The sequence below is a fragment of the Trametes versicolor genome (genome assembly GCF_000271585.1).
Source record: "Trametes versicolor FP-101664 SS1 unplaced genomic scaffold TRAVEscaffold_16, whole genome shotgun sequence".
Lineage (NCBI taxonomy): Eukaryota > Fungi > Basidiomycota > Agaricomycetes > Polyporales > Polyporaceae > Trametes > Trametes versicolor.
This window is the reverse complement of record NW_007360336.1, coordinates 53250-65901: the sequence shown is the minus strand read 5'-3', so window position 1 is coordinate 65901 and position 12652 is coordinate 53250. Positions and strand designations below refer to the sequence as shown.

General features: G+C 56.8%; 9 protein-coding genes across 9 annotated transcripts; 4 read left to right on the top strand and 5 right to left on the bottom strand.

Moving 5' to 3' along the window:
• The first annotated feature begins 70 nt into the window (after positions 1–70).
• On the top strand, positions 71–982 carry TRAVEDRAFT_175840 (eukaryotic translation initiation factor 1). The gene is made up of 4 exons (XM_008047075.1): positions 71–161; positions 235–366; positions 431–468; positions 555–982. The coding sequence occupies exons 1-4, from the start codon at positions 134–136 to the stop codon at positions 696–698; spliced, it is 342 nt and encodes a 113-aa protein (XP_008045266.1). The 5' UTR covers positions 71–133; the 3' UTR covers positions 699–982.
• A 64-nt stretch (positions 983–1046) lies between these two features.
• On the bottom strand, positions 1047–2183 carry TRAVEDRAFT_61437 (uncharacterized protein). The gene is made up of 6 exons (XM_008047074.1): positions 2000–2183; positions 1662–1940; positions 1455–1609; positions 1326–1402; positions 1242–1259; positions 1047–1177 (listed from the first exon to the last, which is right to left on the bottom strand). Exons 1-6 carry the CDS (start codon positions 2151–2153, stop codon positions 1156–1158), a joined length of 705 nt encoding a protein of 234 aa, XP_008045265.1. The 5' UTR covers positions 2154–2183; the 3' UTR covers positions 1047–1155.
• A 170-nt stretch (positions 2184–2353) lies between these two features.
• Positions 2354–4133, bottom strand: TRAVEDRAFT_175838 (glutathione synthase). Its single transcript, XM_008047073.1, has 5 exons — positions 3744–4133; positions 3547–3689; positions 3364–3495; positions 3234–3314; positions 2354–3180 (listed from the first exon to the last, which is right to left on the bottom strand). Exons 1-5 carry the CDS (start codon positions 4119–4121, stop codon positions 2391–2393), a joined length of 1524 nt encoding a protein of 507 aa, XP_008045264.1. The 5' UTR covers positions 4122–4133; the 3' UTR covers positions 2354–2390.
• A 505-nt stretch (positions 4134–4638) lies between these two features.
• Positions 4639–5659, bottom strand: TRAVEDRAFT_136901 (heat shock protein 30; the record flags this gene model as incomplete). Its single annotated transcript, XM_008047072.1, has 4 exons — positions 4639–5005; positions 5049–5263; positions 5319–5462; positions 5525–5659. 4 exons carry the CDS (start codon positions 5657–5659, stop codon positions 4639–4641), a joined length of 861 nt encoding a protein of 286 aa, XP_008045263.1.
• A 39-nt stretch (positions 5660–5698) lies between these two features.
• TRAVEDRAFT_61434 (uncharacterized protein) lies at positions 5699–6414 on the top strand. The gene has a single exon (XM_008047071.1). The coding sequence runs from the start codon at positions 5745–5747 to the stop codon at positions 5934–5936; it is 192 nt and encodes a 63-aa protein (XP_008045262.1). The 5' UTR covers positions 5699–5744; the 3' UTR covers positions 5937–6414.
• Positions 6415–6612: 198 nt separating this feature from the next.
• TRAVEDRAFT_175830 (uncharacterized protein) lies at positions 6613–7540 on the top strand (the record flags this gene model as incomplete). Its single annotated transcript, XM_008047070.1, has 4 exons — positions 6613–6664; positions 6718–6825; positions 6885–7254; positions 7310–7540. 4 exons carry the CDS (start codon positions 6613–6615, stop codon positions 7455–7457), a joined length of 678 nt encoding a protein of 225 aa, XP_008045261.1. The 3' UTR covers positions 7458–7540.
• A 19-nt stretch (positions 7541–7559) lies between these two features.
• On the bottom strand, positions 7560–8585 carry TRAVEDRAFT_156818 (RNA-binding domain-containing protein). The gene is made up of 5 exons (XM_008047069.1): positions 8421–8585; positions 8248–8369; positions 8030–8195; positions 7739–7975; positions 7560–7685 (listed from the first exon to the last, which is right to left on the bottom strand). The coding sequence occupies exons 1-5, from the start codon at positions 8529–8531 to the stop codon at positions 7635–7637; spliced, it is 687 nt and encodes a 228-aa protein (XP_008045260.1). The 5' UTR covers positions 8532–8585; the 3' UTR covers positions 7560–7634.
• Positions 8586–8703: 118 nt separating this feature from the next.
• Positions 8704–10515, top strand: TRAVEDRAFT_175824 (26S proteasome subunit P45). Its single transcript, XM_008047068.1, has 9 exons — positions 8704–8778; positions 8832–9408; positions 9463–9755; positions 9817–9985; positions 10036–10104; positions 10160–10215; positions 10291–10327; positions 10387–10415; positions 10473–10515. Exons 1-8 carry the CDS (start codon positions 8746–8748, stop codon positions 10392–10394), a joined length of 1242 nt encoding a protein of 413 aa, XP_008045259.1. The 5' UTR covers positions 8704–8745; the 3' UTR covers positions 10395–10415; positions 10473–10515.
• Positions 10516–11360: 845 nt separating this feature from the next.
• TRAVEDRAFT_136649 (pyrroline-5-carboxylate reductase) lies at positions 11361–12587 on the bottom strand (the record flags this gene model as incomplete). Its single annotated transcript, XM_008047067.1, has 6 exons — positions 11361–11488; positions 11545–11616; positions 11674–11923; positions 11992–12160; positions 12218–12509; positions 12563–12587. 6 exons carry the CDS (start codon positions 12585–12587, stop codon positions 11361–11363), a joined length of 936 nt encoding a protein of 311 aa, XP_008045258.1.
• Between the last annotated feature and the right edge of the window lie 65 nt (positions 12588–12652).

Sequence of the window (12652 nt, the reverse complement as noted above, 5' to 3'; positions counted from 1 at the left end):
CGGCTTACATAACCGCGCGGCGCGATATATAGCGGCCCCGGCGCGACTCAACTCTCCACACCCTCCTCCGCCGCCTTCAACCCCCACTCAGTCCGCTCTCCCACCTCTTCCCTGTCTCTTTCCAACTCGTCGCATGAGCGTGCAGAACCTCAACACTTTCGGTGCGTTGCGCCGCCGCGCCCGCGGGCGCCCGCCTTATCGATCGCGACGCTGACCCGCCGCCCCCGCCCACAGACCCCTTCGCAGACGAGGGAGACCCGCTCAACAGCAGCCAGGACGTCGGCTCGCAGCAGAACTACATCCACATCCGTATCCAGCAGCGGAACGGACGCAAGACCCTGACGACTTTGCAGGGCCTGCCCAAAGGTCTGTCGCCGCCCCCGAGTTTTTGTCGTGCGATCAGTCCGTGCTGACACCCCCGCCCGCGCAGAGTATGATCTCAAGAAGCTCTTGAAGGCATTCAAGAAGGCAAGTCGCGCGCGCGATCTCGCCGCCCTGCCCGTGCATCGCCCGCCCGCCGAGGTCGTGTGGCTAACCAACCTCTGATCGTGCAGGAATTTGCCTGCAACGGGACCCTCGTTGATGATGAGGAGTCTGGCCAAGTCATCCAGCTCCAGGGTGATCAACGCCTCAAGATCTCTACGTTCCTCGTCGGGGAGGGCATCGCGAAGGCCAGCATCAAGGTCCACGGTTTCTGAGTAGTAGTAGCCCTGCGTCGAGGCAGGAAGCTAGAGCACTGGTTTAGTCTTGGACCTCTTCCATTCTCTTCCTTCAGCGCTTCATGTTGCGTTCCCGTCCGCCATCCCTTTTGTCCTATAGCTGCATGTTTGTACTACGTACTGTGACGATATATCGGACTCCTCACGCCATAGATGTAACATCGTGAGCTCAGAGCGCCTTGTAATTGTGGGATCATGATACATGATGGTGTGGTCTACGGAACGACCAAAACTCACGCTCACCTATATGTTGGACACATTCCGGTTACTTGCGGACTGTGCATGATCAGAGAACGAGCCACAAACGCGCTATGATCTTGGGTCCAAAGATAGCGTAGTATTAAAGATACATATATGAAAGAGGCAACCACTCAACTGCCGCAGTGATATCAGGATACAACGGGCTGTACTGAATAGCGCAGAGAATAGCGCAGGGCTATTTGATCTTGTCCAGAGGCCTATAGGCGATTCGTCAGCGAACGCTCGCAGTCGGTGAGGTGATAGGAGAGTTAAGATACGGACCTGTTGAATCCCCCACGCCTACGGAAGGGGAGTGGTTGATCTTGCGTGAGTAATGGATCTTCCTCAACTGAAAGGGAAACATACCGGTTCATGTACTGACGCCATGTCCGCATCTTCTTGACGTCTGCGCTGCCTTCTTGATTGCCCTCGACATGTTTGCCCTAGACCACACTTAATCGTGACTCGCAATGACACACCCAAACTTATGCTGACCTTCGTGGTACCGAAACCGGACATGCCCATCATAGCCATCATAGCCGCATCGTCTTCGTTGGTGGCGTCCATGGTTTCTCCTTCCTCTGCACCGTCCGCGGATGCTTCTGGTTCCACTGCAGGTCGGGAACTAGTTGCCTCGACCTCAGGAGTACCTGGACGACAACATCAGGACAACGTTCGGTGGTGAGAGAGGTGTGAACCTACCTGTCGCAGACTTCTGTCTCTCGGGCTCGATGCGGGGCGGGGGTTTGGAGTCTTGCAATGGGGCGCGGTCTACAGGCCGAGTGTCCCTGTCCCGGTCACGTACTCTGTCTCCATCGGACCTAGGAGGCGGAAGTGGTTCCCGTCCTGCATCGCGGCCATGGTCTCTCCTGTCCCGGTCGTCGCGCCGCCTGTCGTCTCGTCGGTCGTCCCTGCGGTCGTCCCGCCTGTCTCGGTCGCGACGATCATCCTCTCTATCACGGCCTGGAGCGTCTCTCCTGTCTGCAGACGAGCAGTCAAGATTGAGCGCAAGTCACAGTGCGAGTTACAGAAGCGCATACCTGAACCGCGCCAGTTCCTCTCTCCACGGCGGGGTGGGCTCCGTGAACGGCTCCTACGAGGTGCGCCACGGGGAGGATAGCGGTCCCTGCCGCTGCTTCGATCCTCTCTGTCTCTGCTTCTGTCCCTTCTAATAGGTTCGCGTCGTGAAGACATAACGGATACGCGAGGAAAGGGAACAAGCGGTAGTGGTGGCTGCAGCACAAGGTGTTCCTGCCCCGTCGGCGCGAGGCGAACAGCTGCGTCCACGTGATCCAGACGCGTCGTATACACTTCCCGTCTTGACCGCAGACGCGTCCATCAACTCACGACGTCCACCGCCAGTACTGTATGTGAGCAACGAAAATTGTTGTACACATGTATATACTTCTTCTTGTACGTCTCTAGAGACCTCTAGTCGTACAGCACGACTGAGTCCAGGACCGAGAACCCAGCCGCAATACCGCCCTCGTTACTGTCCTTGCCCTTCGTTCGCAGCAGCCATCCCACCTCCTTCTCCAGTATCGCACGATCCGAACCTCCAAATAACGCCCAACCAAAGATGCCCAGCTCGCTCACCACCTCGGTCTTCACGGCGCCCTCGGTCCCACCTCCTGCGCGTACCAGGTAGTTCCCGAGGCCTTCAGGTGTGCGGATGAGCTCCATGGCGATCCACGCTTCTCGTTCCTCGCGAGGAAGGGTGTCCAGGAATGCGGGTATGTCTCCTTTGTACACATTGTTTCCCCCACCTTCTCTCTGTGGCTTGAGGACCAGGTTCTGAGCTTGCTGACGCGCCTTCTGCACGCCTTGGTCGCCGTTCTCGTCCAAGCCCCACATGCCCATCCAACTCTGACATACTGGGTGACCTGATGCCGCACGCGCAGGCGGGCAGACAAAACGTTCGTAGTGAATGTGTTGTGTGAGCACCTGTTGGACCTTCTTCCCTCCCGCAAGCTGGAGTTGGACGGAAGGGCACTTCGTAGCGACAGTGCTTTCCAGCAGGTATCGTGTTTCGTAATGCGCCGGAGTCGGATAATCGTTTGGCGTGTACCCCGCACGGAAGTACACCGTGGAGATCTCAACGGACTCTGCTCCGCGAGGAAGTTGCCCGGGCAGCTTGAGCCGAAGAATTCGCGACGTCGGCACTACTTGCGCAGAGACGGCTAGCTGCTCGAACGTTTGCCGCACGACGCGTATCGAATGCCTGACCGAGACATGAGCGGGTTGAAGCGGAATGCACTTGTGCATGGTACGCACTTCTCCAGCAGTTCGTATTCTAGCCACCGTTGGTCGAATACGTTCCTCTCACCATTTTGCACGACGAAGAGGATCCATGCGCTTCAGCATACGTGAGCGCATACACCCCCGTGGCTATGGGAAGACATACGACGGGGAGCCGTACTCCTTGTGGGCGGCAGCCAAGCCTTCTGCCAGGCCGGCGATAGTATCATTGGGCGGCATGTTCTCCAGTTTCAAGACGGGAGAGCTGTTATAGTACTCCGTTTTAGCCAGTAAATGCCTGGCGTCGTATGTGAGCATTTGCCTACATGTGAAGATGCGAGTCGCGCACCTGTGCAGCTGGGCGACATTCTGCGATAGCGCCCCGAACGACGAGGATATGGTGTTGAACTCAACCTGCTTCAGTTGGGGAGCCCCGCCTTCCTCGGGCGTGTGCAGCAGGTAGTCTGATCTGAAGAGACCTAGATGGCGAAGCTATATCTTGTTCCAGTACGGTCCTAGCGATGCATACCGCCCGAATGCACGCACCTGAGTAATCCCTTCGCTACGCAGTCGCTTCCATATCTTCCATAGCTGCCCCGTGAACTCGTCTACGCGCCCGACGCCGACCTCCGCGCCCATGACGGCGTCGAGGAAATCCTCGGCCATCGCGATACGTGCATACATTCCATTATAGTGGCTCTGCAGGCTCCGCGCGAGCTCGAACTGCCTGCGCGGGAACGGCGAGGGAAAGAGCGCGAGCGGCGCGTGGATCACAGCGGTCGGCGCCGGGGGCTGCGCGCCATCCGTCGGAGGCAGGTAGACGAGCCCGTGCGAGAGCGCATATGTGGTCGCGAGCAGGGTGAGGGCCTCGCGCTGCTCGTCGGTGACTTCGGGAGGCCATTGGGGAGGGGCGGAGCTGGCCATGGTCGCGGTGGGAGACGAGGAGGGAGAGCGGTGCCATCGTCATATACGGCTTGTGTCAGTGGGCGGTGGAAGCTGATTACAGAGCACGATCGGTATAAGCCATCGCGGATTCGCGCTCTCTTGTATAGCACGCGCATAGCACGCGATGGCGCAAACGGCCCTACATAGCTATCCAGCATCCTTCGATATGGGCTCTGAGTCGGAGCAACTTGCACATCGTACTCAAAAGACAATCTCATCCACAAAATATTCGTAGACGACCCAAGCGATATGCGATTGAGTTGGTGTCAGTATGGATTACACGCGAAATTACAACTTTATAACGAAGTAGAGGTGGGATGAAGCGGTAAGCGAGGTGGTGGTACAACAAGGAAGGAGTACAAGATTAGGCGTCATTAAAAGTTGAGGCGATACATGAAGTAAGGCATGATAGGCATGGATGCGATCGTGAAGCGGCGGTCGTTGGTTTTTCATGGCCAGGTCGTAGAAGCGAGGAGGTCGCGGGGTGATGAGGCGGTTAGACGTTACCAGCGGCGCCAGTAGAGGTGGTGGCGGGGATAGTTCCGGCAGCCTGGGTGGTGTTGGGCGCATACGCCGACTTGTCCGTGTACTTGCCGGAGTGGAGGCCGAAGGTCGCGTAGTCGACGCCGCGCAGCTCCCAAAGGAAGAAGAACAGGAAGATGGGGCCGGCGAAGATATCGAGGATACCGTACCAGATCATCTCGGAGGTGACTGAGATGACGTTGCCGCCCTCCGCGCATGCCCAGGCGATAGGGTAGAGCAGGAGGAGGAAGGACAGGTATCCGGCGGCCAGGAGGTAGCCGCGGCGGAGCACGCCTCCAGCGGCGAAGGTCGTATGGGGACCATGCCAAAGGAGAACATACCTAAGAGTGAGTTAGCTTACTGAACACCCTCGCAGTGCGATACGGCACATACCAGATGTAGAACAGCGCGGATACACCGAACGTGTAGTAACCCCACTTGTAGGTGCTCGGCACAAGGGCAGCAACGAGACCGGTGATGACGAGGACGATGCTCATGAAGAGTGTCGTGAAGATATCGGACAACGACAGACCGGTAGCGAGGAGGAGCTCAAGGAGCAAGAGCGGGAATGTGATGAACCACTGGATGTAACGCACGAACTATGCAGGGGCGGGGTTAGACTGAAGGTATCTGTCGGGCACAGTGTCGACATACCCAAATCTGACGGGTGCCCTCGCCCCTGAACTCGACAGGGACCGGGGTCGCACCGAGGTCAGAAGCCATAGAGAAGTAGGCAAGGGAGCCGGTCGTAAGAACCACTATGGCTATCTGGTGGAACAGACGTGCACCCCGTGGCCGCTGTACAAAGAATAGCGATCAGTCTCCGTTCAGTGTGCGTGTGTCAGTGCCTAATTACGCACAGTGAACGTCCATGCGACCACGGTAAGTAAAGATACGCCGAAGACCGAGAAGGCTGCCCACAACCAGTCGGACCCATGGGTCGAAAGGTGGAAGGTGGCGTTGGGAGGGTTGAGGTCGAGCGCAGAGTTGCCCATTGTGGAGGTTGGTGATTAGAGAGAGAAAGTAGTAGTGGGGGTGGTTCGGTTAAGGTTGGATGTATCGCAGGGAAACCCGGAGGGGATGGGAGGCTGGATAGCGAGGACTGTATGGCCTGCCGGATCCACGTTTTATAGCTCGCGCCCACCGGTCGAAGAGGGTCGAAGGCCATGGCAAGCTGATCGGGCGTCGTGTATAATCGGAATTGAGATTACTCAGTGTGCGAAACCTCCCATAGAGTCATGGGTCTCGACGGGTTCGGTGAGTTGTTCGTGAACGTTCTCCTGTGTGAGTCAGCGTAGAATGCAAAGCATAGCGTTCCGTCTCTTGCGTCATGGAGCGCTTCTTGGGCCCGACGCTCGAGAAGAACACACCGTCGGACGGTATTGAAATGGCCTTCGTCCGACGGATGCCGCGACTGGCCGTCGGGATTTGCATTCCAACACCGAGGGCACCATTTCCGACAGTTCACAGAGGCCAGGACCAGATGAATGCGCCCTCCTTTGAAAGCTAGCTCGGTTGTCGTGAGATATGCTAGACGTGTGCCCCAGAGCGTACGTAGATATCGGTCACCAGGTGGCCTAGGAAGGCCGGGCTAGTATATGACGAAGCTCGACCCATAGACGCAGGTGGTCTAGAGCAAATTGTCTAGATTTCAAAGAGCAGACACAAGAGGAATGGGTTACGTCGGGAGTTCTCGGCGGGGAGCCACGGGCCCTTCGGATATTCATACGGACGAACGGACATACTCGTGCATGGGGGTCCGCTCAAAACAGCATCATGAGATCGTCGTCCAGCAGGAATTTCGTAGTTGGCTGAGCCATACGAGAGGGGGAAGGGAATGCTGCAGCTGGGTTGGAGGAGGTAGGAGGAGCAGATCCCTCATAGACGCCCAACCCGCGTGAACGAGGCAGACGCGAATCGGGCGCTTCAGACATTTCTCGGTTTCGCGATGGCCGCCACACAGACAGCAGCTAGGAGAGTCGGCAAGCAGGTCTTCGAAGGTCGCCCTCTCTTTCAGTACTATTCTGTCTTCGGGACTGACATATTTCTCTAGCCAACAACTCGAGGCTTCACGTAGAGCTCACTGGTCTTTCTCGTACTGCGCTGCCAGCCGATTTGCGGAGACTATGTGGGAAGTCCAAGGTAGAACACGTCTCCAATGGTATGTGACAAACATCATTCTGCACGCGTCCAAGGGTACTCACTCTGTCGGCACTCTAGCTGTCCTGGATTACAGACGCTTTAGGTCGACGGGAACTGGCCTGCTCACCTTCTCGCGTCCAGAACATGCAGCTGTTGCACACAAAGCACTCAATGGCTCCGTCGCGGGCGGCAAGAGGGTGAAGACGCGGCTCCTCAGTTATCTCCCCGAACTCCCTCGCATGCGAGGACAAAAGGGCATCCTCCAGGCAGCGCAAAGAGGCGCCATCACCGGGGACGGGCCCAGCGGAGGTATCGCTGGTAGCGGACGGAACGTCGTGCTTTATGGACTCCCGGGAAAGCTCAGCGTTGGGTCCTTGCTCGACAGCCTGCGTGGGGTCAAGCTGGCGGGGGCGGAATATGGGAAGGAAGTTGTTGTTAAGCTGGACACGTGAGTGCTTGTCTCATCGAAAGAACACCCCGTTCTCATCTGTATACCCGTGCAGTGACCGGCTTGCCTCTACCTCTCGCTTCCTCGTCCGAACAACCTCCCCGTCCGAAGCCTACCGCCTTGTGCGCAAATACCACATGCAGATGTTCCGACCAGAGTCGAAGAGCGATAAGCACACCATGCGCGCGTTCGTCGTCTGGTAGTGGAAGGCCTCGCACAACCTTCGTCCCTTATGCTACTATCGACACCCATTATTGCTATACATTAATAGATTGGCTCTCCTCATGGTCGGACGTCGTTGGGGCGAAGAATTCATAACGATAGGCGTACAGAGCACGAAAGCGAAGTATATACGGGGAGAAAAGTGTCTTTGGGGCACTTTACATGCGGTCTGCGTCGGGCTCCGACTCCTCCACTCGTGCACGGGGCTCCTGCAACACCAGTCAGTGAATATTGCACAACCTTAAAACGGAGTTCAACTCACCCCCCGTCCGCTTTCTCCTTCGTCTTCCGGTGACCGCCCACGTTTGAGCGTTGCCATTGTTTCCTGGTTGTGCTCAGACTTCCATTCTCCTCCACCTCCGGCGACAGCGCCAGGGACGTCTTGAGCGTCGTTGTAACGCTCCTCGACTTCCCGTCTGCGCTCCGCCTCCAGCCGCTGTGCTTGAGCCCCCCATCCCCCACGTCCCGGGTCGTAGTCCTGCCTGTGCTCGTCTCGGACCTGAAAGCAGATTCGCGTTAGCTTATTTCTTGGGGAAAAGATGATGATGCTTACCTGGCCTCCACTTTTGCCTCTGCCAAATTGTCGTCCGTCTCGGTAGCCAAGGTCGATGTCGCACCGAATGATGCGCTCGTCTAGCTTGGTACCGCTAATGTACCGGAGGCATGCTAATGCCTCCGCATGAGTGTAGTATTCAACAAAGCAGAACCCACACGGCGTCCTGAACAGAACTTTCAGCCCATGTTTCATAAGTGGAAGCCAACTTTACATACCTGGTGTTGCGGTCCAGACCCATGATGATACGCTTAATGCCGCCTCCATCCTCAGGAGTGGTGCACTTGGAGAACAGCTCGTAGATTTGCTCTTCCGTAGTGTAGAAACTGAGATTGCCGACCTGCGCAGACTATCAGCACCGATTGCAGCAAAACACGGAGATGTGGCGCACGTAGAGAGTGCTCGACTTGGCGAGGAGGTCGTTTTGCGTCTGGCGGTCCACCCGCGACTGCGAGTCCTTGTAGTTCGAGGGCTGGTCAAGGGGCGTGATTATATGGGCCATGGCCGCAGCAGGTAATGTCGAAAAGCGAATGCAATTTCGAGGGGCTGGGTGAACGTCCGGAGAGAACGCTGGGCAAACAGGCGCCCATGATGCGAGTCTATTGGGCTCACGTGCGGAGCTCGACGCGTCGTCCTCAGCGGCCGCGTCAGCTCTGCGCTCTGCACAACTCCCTCGTCCTCCTCGAAGCCACTCCCCAAACCACACTTTTGCCGACATGGATGAAATCGGCGTTGAGATTCAGAAGCAGGTAAGCACGCGCGCGGGTCTGTTAGTGGACTTGTGCTAATTGTACTGTTGCAGGAGCCAACCTTTGAGGCTGTGGTCGAGGACAAGGCCTCGCTCTTGCAAGAGTTGGAGCAGGAAGAGGACCTCTATCTGAAGTACAAGAAGCTCGCGCGGCATTTGGAGATGCTCGACATCCAGGAGAGCTACATCAAGGACGAGCAGGCGAATCTCAAGCGCGAACTCATCCGCGCGCAAGAGGAAGTCAAGCGCATTCAGTCCGTCCCGCTTGTCATCGGGCAATTCCTGGAGCCCATTGACCAACACACCGGCATCGTCGGCTCAACAACGGGCTCGAACTACGTCGTCCGCATCCTCTCCACCCTCGACCGCGAGCTGCTCAAGCCGTCCTCATCCGTAGCCCTCCACCGACACTCGAATGCCCTCGTCGACATTCTCCCGCCAGAGGCGGACTCTTCTATCTCCATGCTTGGCAAGGAGGAGAAGCCGGATGTAACGTACCAAGATATTGGTGGCATGGACGCGCAGAAGCAGGAGATCCGGGAGGCGGTCGAGCTGCCCCTCACCCACTTTGACCTGTACAAGAAGATTGGTATCGACCCACCGCGTGGCGTGCTGCTGTACGGCCCCCCAGGTATGTTGTTGCACAGCTGTGCGTGTCTGGGACAACCTAACCGCATCTGCGCAGGTACTGGCAAGACTATGCTGGTCAAGGCCGTTGCGCATCACACAACCGCTTCCTTCATTCGCGTCGTGGGCAGTGAATTCGTGCAAAAGTACCTGGGAGAGGGTCCTCGCATGGTCCGCGACGTGTTCAGGCTGGCCCGAGAGAATGCTCCCGCCATCATCTTCATCGACGAAATCGACGCCATTGCGACGAAACGTTTCGACGCGCAGACCGGTGCAGATCGCGAGGTGCAGCGTATCCTGCTGGAGTTGCTGAACCAGATGGACGGTTTCGACCAGGGAAGCAATGTCAAGGTGAGCCCCGTCCACTGCATATGCAGGTTCACTGATGGCTAATGCAGAACTGTCCTTGTAGGTCATCATGGCCACAAACCGAGCGGACACGCTCGACCCGGCGTTGATGCGTCCAGGTCGTCTCGACAGGAAGATCGAGTTCCCCTTGCCCAACAGGCGAGAGAAGCGTTTGATTTTCCAGACTGTCACCAGCAAGATGAACCTCGGCCCCGACGTCGACCTGGAGGACTGTGAGCGTCCTTTGCGCCCTTCAACTAAGCGCCGTCTCATTAGCGCCCAGATGTTTCACGTCCGGAGCGGTTATCTTCAGCAGAAATCACCGCCATCGTGCAGGGTGCCGGTCTACAAGGTGCGTTTTGGTTCTCAAATGAATTTTCTGCGTCATATCAATGTCTTGCCTGCAGCTGTGCGGAAGAACCGGTACATCGTGTTGCCCGCGGACTTCGAGGAAGCGTGGAAAGTGAGTGTTTGGTCCTATTTGTGCCATCAACGCGCGCAAAGTATATAATCTCACCTCTTTCTCTCCTCCCACCAGCAAAACGTCAAACGCGCAGACGAGACGTTGGACTTCTGTATGTCGCTCTCCACCTACCCTCTCACGACGCGTTCTGATCTCTGTTCTTTGCTGCAGACCGGTGATAGCTGTCGTTTGTTGTTGTGGTAAGTCTGCAACAACGCGTTATCCTTTCGCATCGTCCTAATCATGCCTCTCCTTAGGTCGCGTGTGTACTCTACTGGACAATATATTCCTTGCATCTCGAACGGCCGGCGCGTGAGCTTCCCCTTTTCTCGAACCCCGCTCTATCACTTTAGTGCTCCATCGTTACACCGTCCGGTGGAGCATTCATTCAAGAGAGCAAGATTGAGATATAATTTTCCTGTGCTTTTTTTGCCTCTTCCTCCAGCGACCAATTATTGGTCGAGCAGAGCGTTTACTCGCTCTGTATGGAGGGGGTGGTTCACACACTGGAGACATCTTACATACCTTCCCGAAGCTTCTTAGATCCATGACAGGTACGTCTCATATGTTTTATATCGTCATAACATGCTAATACAACTTCCCACAGCTACTTTTCAAATATATCTTTTGAACATTCCAAATCACTTGTCGGTCACGCTCCTCAACACTCTGGGTGGCGTCCTCATCTCACACGACCATCCTCATTTTATGGGAGCAAGAGGAATCCTAGACAGACTCCGCCACTCTAGCGGTTGCCTTCAGATCCAGTGAAGGTCGTCGACTCGTACCGGCTGTGACATCCATGTATCGTTTATCTATGTCTCTGCGCAATGAAATGCGTCTTCGTGTTTCCAAACGTCTCCTGCGTGCTCACCTATCGATCCTTCGCGTGTGAGACCGAGAGAAGTAGGTTCAACGTCCAACGTATATTCTAAGCAACTATTAATATCCAACTGTGTCCTGTTCATACGACGTAGTATCCATCCAGGTCTCAGACTCAAGTGCCAGTCTGTCGAATGTGCGCTGATAATTCGGCACATCGTCTGAATAGCAATGTGATGTTCATACGCAATACACGATCTAATTCTTCCTTCTTTTCTTGTACATGCCTTCTACGCATGCCGACCTGTTCGTCAGACAGACACTCACTTTTTCGCTGGCTGTCCGAGCTGGCTTGCCCTTTCCGTGGCCACCTGTATGGCGCGGGCGATCGTCGAGCGCACCCGGCCGTCTTCCATCGCGAGCAAACCGGCGATCGTGCAACCACCGGGGGCTAGAAGATGAAGGGATTTCAGCATGCCGTGCCGTCCAGAGCAATGTAGTACGTACTAGTGACAGCATCCTTCAGTTGCGCAGGGTGAGTGCCCGCCTGGAGCGTCATGCGCGCGGTACCCTGTAACGCTGAAAACGCCGGTCCGTCAACATCGTGTTCTCAGACCAAAATAGGATAGGACATACTCTGCGCGGCCAGCTCGAGGGCCTCGGCGCGGGGAAGGCCCATCATGACCCCACCGTCAGCCATGGCCTCCAGGAAGATGCAGGCGAAGGCGGGGCCGGAGCCAGAGAGCGCTGTGCACGCGTCGAAATGCTTCTCCTCCAGGAAGCGGCAGCGGCCGATGGAGGAGAAGATGTTGAGGATGATCGACCGCTCGAGCTCGAGCGCGTCCGAGGGCGGGAGCGTGCTGACTACGGTCATGCCCTCGCGGATCTGCGCGCCGGGGGCGGTCAGCACGGGGTCGCGCATGAGAAGGACAAGGGGAGGAGGTGGGAACGCACTTTACACGGGGTGTTGGGCATCGCACGCACGACCTTGGTGGACGCCCCGACCATGGCCTGCAGCTGGGCGATGGTGACACCGGCGAGGATGCTGATGAGCAGCTTGCCCTCGAGGGCCTCCTTCATCCCCGGCTCGTTCAGGATCGTGCTCGCGAGCTGGGGCTTGCATCTGGAGATCGCGATGTGTACCCGCGGTAAAATGTAGCACGCACAAAGGAAGACTCACCCTAGCAGAACGACATTAGCCTGCTGCACGGCCTGAACATTGCGCGCACACGAGATCTCGACACTCCGTCCGAGCGTGCCGGCATGGAAGAATGTGCTGCTGAGTTTCTTTGCAGATTCCTCGCGGCTAACGCAGGCGATGAAACGAGATGGGAGCGACTCATCCTCGAGTACCTGGGGAGTGACGGTGCCTGAGGTATGGGACTCCCACTTCGGGTGATGCGCAGACGTAGGCTTGGAGTCAAGACTGGCGAGGACGCCGGAGAGGACGGCGATGCCCATGGTGCCGCATCCTAGGAGGATTAATGAGGAGATGCGCAGTGAGGGGGAGGGAGAGAGAGGAGACCTAAAACGCAGAGAGTGTAGCCCATGGCGGGTCAGGTGGGTGTCGAGGGGGCGTAGCGGACTGATGAATGATCACCGGGGGAGGACAGGA

What these genes read in the sequence shown, in the direction of transcription:
- TRAVEDRAFT_156818 (XM_008047069.1), bottom strand. Translation starts at nt 8,531, where the DNA reads ATGGCCCATATAATCACGCCCCTTGACCAGCCCTCGAACTACAAGGAC. An exon ending in GGTCTGGACCGCAACACCAG is followed by an intron (nt 8,196 to 8,247) that starts GTATGTAAAGTT and finishes AGTTCTGTTCAG; the next exon opens with GACGCCGTGTGGGTTCTGCT. An exon ending in AAGGAGAAAGCGGACGGGGG is followed by an intron (nt 7,686 to 7,738) that starts GTGAGTTGAACT and finishes CTGGTGTTGCAG; the next exon opens with GAGCCCCGTGCACGAGTGGA.
- TRAVEDRAFT_61434 (XM_008047071.1), top strand. Translation starts at nt 5,745, where the DNA reads ATGGGAGGCTGGATAGCGAGGACTGTATGGCCTGCCGGATCCACGTTT.
- TRAVEDRAFT_175838 (XM_008047073.1), bottom strand. Translation starts at nt 4,121, where the DNA reads ATGGCCAGCTCCGCCCCTCCCCAATGGCCTCCCGAAGTCACCGACGAG. An exon ending in GTAGCGAAGGGATTACTCAG is followed by an intron (nt 3,690 to 3,743) that starts GTGCGTGCATTC and finishes AACAAGATATAG; the next exon opens with CTTCGCCATCTAGGTCTCTT. An exon ending in AATGTCGCCCAGCTGCACAG is followed by an intron (nt 3,496 to 3,546) that starts GTGCGCGACTCG and finishes ATACGACGCCAG; the next exon opens with GCATTTACTGGCTAAAACGG.
- TRAVEDRAFT_175824 (XM_008047068.1), top strand. Translation starts at nt 8,746, where the DNA reads ATGGATGAAATCGGCGTTGAGATTCAGAAGCAG. An exon ending in CGACGTCGACCTGGAGGACT is followed by an intron (nt 9,986 to 10,035) that starts GTGAGCGTCCTT and finishes ATTAGCGCCCAG; the next exon opens with ATGTTTCACGTCCGGAGCGG. An exon ending in ACTTCGAGGAAGCGTGGAAA is followed by an intron (nt 10,216 to 10,290) that starts GTGAGTGTTTGG and finishes TCCTCCCACCAG; the next exon opens with CAAAACGTCAAACGCGCAGA.
- TRAVEDRAFT_61437 (XM_008047074.1), bottom strand. Translation starts at nt 2,153, where the DNA reads ATGTCTTCACGACGCGAACCTATTAGAAGGGACAGAAGCAGAGACAGA. An exon ending in GAGGAACTGGCGCGGTTCAG is followed by an intron (nt 1,941 to 1,999) that starts GTATGCGCTTCT and finishes GCTCGTCTGCAG; the next exon opens with ACAGGAGAGACGCTCCAGGC. An exon ending in CCGGTTTCGGTACCACGAAG is followed by an intron (nt 1,403 to 1,454) that starts GTCAGCATAAGT and finishes AGTGTGGTCTAG; the next exon opens with GGCAAACATGTCGAGGGCAA.
- TRAVEDRAFT_175840 (XM_008047075.1), top strand. Translation starts at nt 134, where the DNA reads ATGAGCGTGCAGAACCTCAACACTTTCG. An exon ending in GCAGAACCTCAACACTTTCG is followed by an intron (nt 162 to 234) that starts GTGCGTTGCGCC and finishes CCCCGCCCACAG; the next exon opens with ACCCCTTCGCAGACGAGGGA. An exon ending in TTTGCAGGGCCTGCCCAAAG is followed by an intron (nt 367 to 430) that starts GTCTGTCGCCGC and finishes CCGCCCGCGCAG; the next exon opens with AGTATGATCTCAAGAAGCTC.